The sequence below is a fragment of the Babylonia areolata genome, chromosome 1, assembly GCF_041734735.1.
Source record: "Babylonia areolata isolate BAREFJ2019XMU chromosome 1, ASM4173473v1, whole genome shotgun sequence".
Lineage (NCBI taxonomy): Eukaryota > Metazoa > Mollusca > Gastropoda > Neogastropoda > Buccinidae > Babylonia > Babylonia areolata.
In genome coordinates, this window is record NC_134876.1 from 48,253,057 (window position 1) to 48,262,804 (window position 9,748).

Genomic DNA, 9,748 nt, shown 5'->3' on the forward strand with positions numbered 1-9,748 from the left:
TCATTGTCATCATCCCCTTCTCTCTCCGTTCTTTTTCTCTGTCATTTTTCTCTTTGATTTGTGTTGGAAAAAAAAAGACAGAATACCAAATCCAATGACAAGTTAGATATTTTTCATACAAATGAGGGGGACTTCACATGCTTTCTCACACATTGCAACAACAAAAATTGGGATGGGGGGGAGCACACTTCATCACAGTTACAAGAGAGTGTGGCAGGGGAACAACCATGCATTCTCACGACAACCCCTTGCTTTCAGTTTCCCATAAAATAAGAGAAAGAGTGGGTGCGCCCCCTACATTGTCTTGCAAAGTGCCAGAAAAGGTGAGATTATGAGAAAACATAGGCCAACAAACCCTTTTGCTGCTGTGAGTTCTTTTACATGTACAAAGTGCATGCTATGCACAGGACCTTGGTTTATCATCTCATCTGTATGACTAAAACTCTGACATGAACTGTGAATTGAATCCAACCAATTTCGCCATACTGAAACAAAATCTCAGTTCAAACCTGGCCCCAAGACACATCTGTGCAAACCTCCTTTCATGTGTGTGTGTGTGTGTGTGTGTTTGTGTGTGTGTGTGCTTTGTCACCAACACATTTTGCTTTGTCTTGTTCATAGTCTTCGTTATTGTGCCCTGTGGTGTTCACTTTTGTAACCATTTTTCCCCCATTTTGATGTTGAAATTGTTAGCGCTCTGGGTCATTCTGCTAAGGAAGTAGAGCATGTAAATTTCCCATTATTATTACTGTTACTATTATGTATGAGCTTATATCACAGATTGACATAAGTTTACAGTTGGGCCAACAGCAAAGTGAGAGCTGTATTATCAATGGTTTCTCCGATGCAATGGGAAATCACTTACAGCTTAAGTCTTTTGCAAAATTGCACTGGCTCTTAGTGCTGCAGCCTTTGGGGCTAGTTGGCCTTTGGGAGCCATCCCATTGCCGACTGTCCTAAAATCCTCTTGGCTGAGAGAGTGGGAATGTAACTTGGGCAAGACACTCTCCACTATAATCAAATTCAAGCCCAGATAGTCGGGACAGCAGTTACCTCCTCTGCTGTTCTAATGGTCATAGTTGAAGCATCTGACTAACATACTAGTATTGTTGTTAATATTATTATTTTTATTATTATCATCATCATCATTATTATTGATGATGAAAAATCCTGTCCTTTGTCCATACAGGGTGGAAACCATCAATGGTACTGCCCTGGCTGGGGAGGACTACAAGCCTTTCAACGAGATCGTGACATTTGAGAAGAACGAGACCCTCAAGTCCGTCTTCATTGAGATTGTGGATGACTTTGAATGGGAGCCTGATGAGTTCTTCTTTGTCAAGCTCCACGTGGGCCCAGAAGTTGAGGCTTCACTTGGGAACATTGCCATTTGTCAGATCACCATCATCAATGACGACGGTGGGTGACATCATGGAATAGATATTTATGATCATGTTAATTAGAATTATACTAATTATGATACTACTACTACTACTACTACTACTAAGAACAAGAATGATAACAACTACTACAACAATAATAAATAAATGAATATTCATATGATGTTGAATCTTCTACAGAGACAAATCAAAGTGCTTTTACACCAATCATTTATATGCATACACAACTAATTCAGGAAGGTGAAAGATAAACATTCTAAATACATGGAAATAGAAAGCCAAAGAAACTGTAGGCAGAAGAGAGAGGGTGGGGTGTGGGGGGTATTTTGGAAAGATTCAGGTTTAAGGCCAGACATGAAAGAGCTGAATGCAGAGATTCGAAGAAGCAGAATAGGGTGTTCGTTCTAAGTGCATGGTCCAGAGACTCACAGAGAAAGAGTGGCTGCCAATTACAGAGTGTCTGAATCTGGGAATGCAAAACATAGTGCATCTGAAGCTGATCACAGAGAGTGAAATGGGGTGTACAGGGAAAGGCACAGAAATAGGAAGGGGCAAATTTGTTTCTGCATTTGCAACACAGAAAATTGGGTGCAGAGAAGGGGAACACAATGATGAACATTTTTAATGATTCAGGCATCTATCTTTGCCACTCAAACAACAGAATTCACATTCCTAACTTATGCTTTTAGCAGTGGTTTATTGTCTCACAAAGATTGTTAGATGCTATTGTTTTGTTGTTGTTGTTTTTCTTCCTTTTTTACTATTTGCTCAGGGCAGAATGGTTCAAGTTATCCTGTTACGTGTATGTATCATAGGTTTCTTATCTGCATATAGCCCAGAGTCTATTCTGTTTAGGATTTAAGGAATAACAAATTCAGTTTACATTTCAGATCTTGTGATAAGTTCAGCAATGATTCTTTGGTCACTTTTAGCAACACACAAACTGTATACTTTTCATCAGTGTTTTTGTTGAATTCTGAGACACAACTCCACTTGATTAGAAATAAGTAAGTACAAGTACTGTGGTTGTTTGTTGATGAATAATATCATTTAAATTTCATACTGTTCTCAGAAGCTGGTAAATTTAGAAATCTTCATGTAGTGCTTGAATCTTTAAAATTCCAAACCTGTCAGCCATGTCCTTTCTCTCACCATCACTGTCTCTTCAACAGAACCTGGGGTTCTCGCGTTCACCAAGCCAAGCTATGTTGTCAAGGAGACGGGATACCGGGCCCTGATCCCTATAGCTCGCACAGGGGGCGCTGATGGTCATGTGAGTGTCAAATGGCGCACCAAGGACATCACTGCGATCGAAGGCAAAGACTTCAAGGGAGGAGAGGGCGAGCTCAAGTTTGACAATCAGGAAACCACCAAGAGCATCGACATCATTCTGTATGAGAGTAAAGTGAGTGGATCCAAACTTTTACAGACTACTTGGTAAGAGCATTTATATCATTCTGAATGAGAGTAAAGTGAGTTGATCCAAACTTGTTTGTGGTAATGACTGAGGAAATCTTCTGTTCTGTCTTTTTCCATCATTTTTCATGAACAAATCAAAATATTTAGACATTTCAAAACCAAAATAACTACCATCATTAGCAGATCCAGGGTTCTTTAATTCTTCTCCAGATTCTGTTTTTATAACCTCAAAGAAAGGTAGCTAGTGCATCACTTCCCATTACTGCAGTGGTATATGGTTGTCCGTTGTTATAGAAAAGAACACAGTATTATGTCCATGGTGGTACATCATTGATGATACAAACTCACCTCAGTTAGCATGTCAAAACAAAGGCTGTTTTGGGCCAAAGTCACTTGATGAAAATGTTCTATCTTTAAAAAAAAAAAAAATGTGTGCCAGGTATGGTATTTCCTAAGGGAACGTGTGTGTGTGTTCATGCTTATATTAACTTGATGGTCTTTTCACTGTGTAAATATGTGTGTGCTTTTCAATATAACTTTTGCATCTGTTATCTTTGAGTGGTATAAAACAAGAAAAAGGTCGTGTGTGTGTGTGTGTGTGTGTGTGTGTGTGTGTGTTTGCAAGCATGTGCATACATGCTGTGTCTTTCACATCAGACAGGAAGCAGCAGGAGGAGTGAAAGTAAGCATTCTTTTCCTCCTGCCCATGGGTTTAAGATCAGATAAAAACAGTTACCTCATAAATTGCAGCCAGGTGTGGCAAAAAAAGAAAGAAAAAAATGGATGATTTCTCAACATGAAAATGTGAGGTAACCTACTTTGGGAGGTTATCGGCCATAGCTACTTACGTTTTCTCTGCAAAAGTGGGTAGTAGTTTGCACAGGACAGGAATCAGACCCCTGCCGGAGTCTGCACTAGTGGGTCACAGTAAGTATGTTACTTAAACGTAATTTTAGGAAGAAAATTTCCTTTTAAAAATCAACATTGAATGAGATAAGACATGCATACTCATAAAAGCATTCCATAATTATATTCACATGGTGACACAACATTAAACATGCATGAGATGTGTATACATAAAAGCATTGCATAGTGACACAACATTAAACATGTATGAGATGCACACACATGAAAGCATTGCATGTATTCACATGATGATGTGTTGTGTGTGCAGAAAGCTGAGCGAGATGAGAGCTTTGCCTTGGAACTGTATGAGACAGACGGGGGTGCAACACTGGGCAAACTGACCAAGTGCATTGTCACTATTGTCAATGATGAAGGTAACTACGATATTGTATTGAATTGTATCACATTTTGTCCCAACAAATTTCTCTGTGTGAAATTCAGGCTGCTCTCCGCAGGGATAGTATGTTGCTACAGTTCAGCGCCACCGTTTGTTTGTTGTTTTTTTCTTTCTTTTTTTCTGCCTGCAAGTGTATTTGTTTTCCTACCAAAGTGGGTTTTTCTACAAAATTTTGCCTGGGACAGTTCTTTCGTTGCTGTGGGTTCTTTTTCTTGCCCTAAGAGCAAGCTACACTTGGGACCTCGGTTTATCATTTCATCCAAATGACTAGCAGCCAGACTAGCACTCAAGGTCTAGTGGAGGGTGAGAAAATACTGACAAAAATCGGCGCTAAATTGATTCACATGATGTTGAGGAAGATGATGATGATTTTTTTGTTTTTTTTTCCCTTTCAGAGTACAGTGGTCTGGTGAGTCGCATTGTCAATCTGACCAAAGCCAACCTGGATGCCCTCCAGCTGGAGAAGACGACCTATGTGCAGCAGTTCTATGAGGCCATGAATGTCAATGGGGGAGACTTGGCTAATGCCACCCTCCTCGACTACATCATGCACTTCTGTACCTTCTTCTGGAAGGTGGGTGATTTTCTGAAAGCCTTGCTCCTTTCTTCTAGATTTATTCCCCTTCTAATTTGCTGGCCTCTTCTGTACCTTCTTCTGGAAGGTGGGTGATTTTCTAAAAGCCTTGCTCTTTTCTTCTAGATTTATTTCCCCTTCTAATTTGCTGCCTCTTCAATTTCTGGAAGGTGAGTGATTTTCTAAAAACCTTTTTCCTTTATTCTAGATTTATTTATTCTAATTTGCTGGCCTCTTGAATGTTTGACACTGGCACGTCATGCACTTCTGTACCTTCTTCTGGAAGGTGAGTGATTTTCTAAAAACCTTACTCCCTTCTTCTAGATTTATTTCCCCTTCTAATTTGCAGGCCTCTTCAATGTTTGATATTGGCACCGCATGCACTTATGTACCTTATTCTGAGAGGCGAGTTCCTTTTCTAGGTGGAAAGCATGGGCAAGAGTTTCTGTTGTTGTTGTTTTGTTAAAGCCTTACTCGCTTCTTCTAGATCTATTTCCTGTTTTCATTTTTTGGCCTTTTCCATGCATTGTGTTATATTGTATTTATTGCATTATATTGTCTTGTATTACCTTCTGTTAAAACAGATTTCTCTATGTGAAATTAGGGCTGCTGTACCCAGGGAGAGTGCATTGCTACAGTGCAGCACAACCCATTTTCTTAAGTTTTCTGCCTTCTGGTGTATTTGTTTCTCTTATCAAAGTGGATACCTTCTGCAGATTTTGTTTCAGGAACAACCTTATTGTTGCCGTGCATTCTGTGAGTAAAGTGGTGGGACAATACACTTTGCACTCCAACAAAGTATCACGATTTCTGCATGATCTTACATTATGTCTGTGATGGCCTTCATCATGTGCTGTTGTGTTTAATCCAGAGAATAAGAGCTCATGTCCATAAATTGTTTTTGATGTCACTGAAGTTCTTGATTACTGTTGTAACATATCTTTCAAACATGGTATGTGTTCATTACAAAGAATTGGTGTTTGTGTCCATAAAACTTTTTCTGATATCATTTTAAACTTAAATCATTTCTGTTCTTTCATATCTTCCAAACATGGTACCCAAAATATGGGATGAACACAGCACTTCCAGCAACCATTCACACATTAGGCATGACAATGGAAACATCTGCTGATGTTTACATGGCATCTGCTTTCAGCAAAGATGTTTCTGTTTGCTGTCAACAGATCTGTTTGCTATCAACGGGTCCTTTTTGCAGAGATGTTTGTTTGCTGTCAGCAGATCTTATTCCGTTTGCTGTCAACAGATCCTGTTTGCAGGGGTGTTTCTGTTTGCTGTCAACAGATCCTGTTTGCAGGGGTGTTTCTGTTTGCTGTCAACAGATCCTGTTTGCAGGGGTGTTTCTGTTTGCTGTCAACAAATCAGTACTGTTTACATGCAGAGATGTTTCTGTTTGCCGTCAACAGATCCTGTTTGCAGGGGTGTTTCTATTTGCTGTCAACAAATCAATACTGTTTACAGAGATGTTTCTGTTTGCTGTCAACAGATCCTGTTTGCCTTCATCCCCCCTGCGCAGTACCTTGGAGGATGGCCGGCCTTCCTTGTGTCACTGGCTGTCATCGGTTTCCTCACTGCCATCATCAGTGACCTGGCCTCCATCTTCGGCTGCCTGATTAACCTGAAGGACGCTGTCACTGCCATCACCTTGGTGGCCCTCGGAACCTCCATGCCCGACACGTTCGCCTCCAAGCAGGCAGCTGTGGGTGAGAAGACCGCAGACAGCTCTGTTGGCAACATCAACGGTTCCAACTCCGTCAACGTCTTCCTGGGTCTGGGGCTGCCTTGGCTGATCGCCACTATCTACTGGAAAGTCAGAGATGTAAGATTATTATACAATGCCTTGGCTTATCATCACTATCTACTGGAAAGTCAAAGATGTAAGATTATTATACACTACAGAAATCTTAAGCCATAGTTCAAGTTGATGATTCATACTTTCACACATCTCTGTTTAGTAAAACATCATTTGCAAAAAAATATCTATAATATGAATCAGATTTGTCTGGTGGAATAAAAGGGATGAGGCAGTTAAAAGTGACGCTTGAAGAGCTGAATTCTGCTGAGCTTGTGTGAAACAGAATCTATTTCTGTTCTGTGCTTGTATTTTTCCAGAGGCACTACAGAGTCATTTCTGCTTCAATGTGTACACAAGTTGCTCTTATTACAGGACTGGTTGCAAATGTCTATCTTCTTAAATCTTGGATGTTATTTAAAATGATAAACAGGTACATCAAAACGCAGTTGCATCAGATGTGTTCTTATGGTAATGAAACATACATGCTTTCAGGTGCCAGTAATACTTGTCCTTATTCTCTGCACATTCCAGTTTACCAGTGTGTGACGGTCAGTATGTTTGCGTGATTGCAGGGAACTGACTTTAAAGTGGACGCAGGGAACGTGGGCTTCAGTGTGATACTGTTCACAATCGCCGCGGTCATCGCCATTGTCCTCTTGATTGTCCGTCGCTTCGCTGTGGGGGCTGAGCTGGGAGGTCCAGTTATCGTCAAGTACATCAGCGGAATAATATTGGTGGTGCTGTGGATTTTGTATGTCCTTCTGTCATCTTTCCAGACATATGGCATCATCTCTGTGGACATTTAGAGCACTTTTCCATGTCAACATTCAGACGTGGGAGGGGGGAGGGGGAGAGGCTGGACATTAACAGAACAATCTTCTGAAGACTTTACAAAGGAATACTGTACAATAACATCTGTCAGTTTCGGGAAATTTGTATGTTGCCAGTGACCTTTGGCCAACCGGACTTTGTATGCATACGTTCATGTTCAGGCCTTGATAGTATCTTTTGTAAACCTCACCAAAAAAAAAAAGCAAAAAAAACTGTATAAAAAAACAAACAAAAAAAAAACTCACCAAATCTGAACTGTACAGATTCATTTTAGATCAGTGAAATAGATTATCTTTTAAAAATATTTCTAATGGTGGATGAGAATGGGTGCCCAGGTGTGCACCCAGTTTTCAGAATGGTAGTATTATTGTCATTAGAAGACTGTAGACTTTGTATCCATTGTTTCAGAATGGCAGTACTGTTAACGATTTATGGCCATTATTGTTTGTGACTGAATGTAAGCTGCTTAAGGTATTGATTCAGATCACACTGGGTAATATTGTAACATCAACATGGGTTTGTTTGATTGTGTCTCTGCATTCACATGTTTGTTTGTTTGTTTTTGTGCATTTTTGGCTTCCTTGTTTCCTTCTCTTTTTGTGAGTCTGGCTGCATGTTTTGTGATAAACTTGTCAGCACAGACATTTGGATTTTCTAAGGAATCAGTACATATATTAACCATTTCAACCAGCTCAACACTGTAAATTGGGATGCATCTCCACCAAATTTCCCTCTTAATATAGAAAATAGATTTGAAGTGGTCTGCCATGATCCAGATGATAAAATGAGTCCAGAAATAATATTCAACTGTGAACGTCCTCTCTCCTCAACCTCACCTCCCACTCGCACTCAGCTCTCTCTCTCTCTGTCTCTCTCTCATATATATATATATATATATATATATATATATATATATATATATATATATATATATATATATATATATACCAAACATGCCTATCTCTCTTATTTGCTCATTTACATTTGTTCTCTTTTCTGTTGGTTTTTGTATTCATTATATTTCATATCAATCTTTTTTTCTTTTCTTTCTTTCATTTACAATTTGTTGTTGGTGGGTGATAAGATGTAGAATGTATGCAGGCTTTGTATCATTAAGCAAAAGCTAGTTGAGCTTAGACTGTTTTTAAAACCACTTTTTTGTGGAATGGTTGCTGTTACATCGCTTGATGTCTAAACTTTCAACCAGCGTTACAAAATGATCGCAAACACTGGTAAAATTGGTGATCTGTTTTTGAGGACAGGTTATCTTTTGTCGCTGGCAGATTGTCTACTTACCAGTTCATTCTAAATCAGTCATCTGACTGGCTGTGTTTTGTTTCTGTTAAAGTGTCTCAGGTGTGCATTTTGTGACGTGTTGTTGAGAAGATAACTGTAAAATGCTGTGTTTAATGGAATAAAGACCCCTCATATTTATTGATGGAATATATATATTGCCCCAATTTTATCCTTTTATCAGATTGTTTCAGCGATGTGTGTTGCTGTGTGAGTCACTAATACTGTGGCTGCTGGTTGTAACATAGTTATCATCACTGTAATTTATTTTCTCTGCTCTTCAGAAGCATATCCTTCACAATACTATGTTCATCAGTTCTTGTTTGTTTTTTGCTTTTTTTACCAACAGCCCCAAATATTGTCAAGTTTCTTCCTGCTTGTGCTCTCAACCATGACACTTCATTTGGTTACTGGATATGTAGACATATTTTCTTGTCTGCATTGATCATTTACTGATTTTCTTTTGTGCTTGAAAAACTATATAGCCACTTTTTAAATAGTAACATTTTCTTCTATGTGTCTCTGTTATGAAGTTCAAAAACTTTTTCGTTGTTTTGATGGTTTGTTTATAATCTTTTCGCTCAATTCTTTCTCTTCAAAACGTGTTACATTCAGTCCTTGAATATTTTTTAACGGCAAACTGATTTAAACAATGTGAACTAACCTTCACTTTACATATGGAAAAGAATTATTTATGTTTTGTCATGGATATGTGTTTATACAGATCAAAGTGTGACAAGGTGGAGAAGAGTTGTACTGATCTTTATATTAAAGACAGTTGTAACACAAGTGCTGTCTTCATTCAGATCAATCAGCAAATGGATCTACACACACACACAAAAGTTAATCATGCAGACTTTCCAGATGAATAAGTGATTGATGATTCCTTAAGGTGTTGCATGCTTTCTGATATTTGTATGCCAGCTCCATAAGAATCTGTGAAATTACAAAGAAAACAGAATTTGCTGTTATCTCCTGTAAGGGAATTTCACTTGTGGTGTATGTTACATAAACATTATACAAGAATCACAGTCATCTGATGTTAATTCGTTCTTAAATACATAAAATGCTGAAATGTGAAGTTGACATAAAACCATACAAACATTAATTGCAAT

At 38.8% G+C, this 9,748-nt stretch overlaps 1 protein-coding gene across 6 annotated transcripts in view; it reads left to right on the forward strand.

Moving 5' to 3' along the window:
- Positions 1 to 8,273, forward strand: part of LOC143283559 (sodium/calcium exchanger Calx-like) — a 112,579-nt gene extending 104,306 nt beyond the window's left edge. For all 6 annotated transcript variants that reach the window (XM_076589813.1, XM_076589814.1, XM_076589815.1 and 3 more), the window contains 6 exons: positions 1,190 to 1,419; positions 2,573 to 2,805; positions 3,994 to 4,099; positions 4,518 to 4,696; positions 6,201 to 6,533; positions 7,082 to 8,273. In XM_076589813.1, coding sequence (XP_076445928.1) covers positions 1,190 to 1,419; positions 2,573 to 2,805; positions 3,994 to 4,099; positions 4,518 to 4,696; positions 6,201 to 6,533; positions 7,082 to 7,315 — 1,315 coding nt within the window. In that variant the 3' untranslated portion in view covers positions 7,316 to 8,273. The remainder of the gene's footprint in view (positions 1 to 1,189; positions 1,420 to 2,572; positions 2,806 to 3,993; positions 4,100 to 4,517; positions 4,697 to 6,200; positions 6,534 to 7,081) is intronic.
- Positions 8,274 to 9,748: the final 1,475 nt, after the last annotated feature.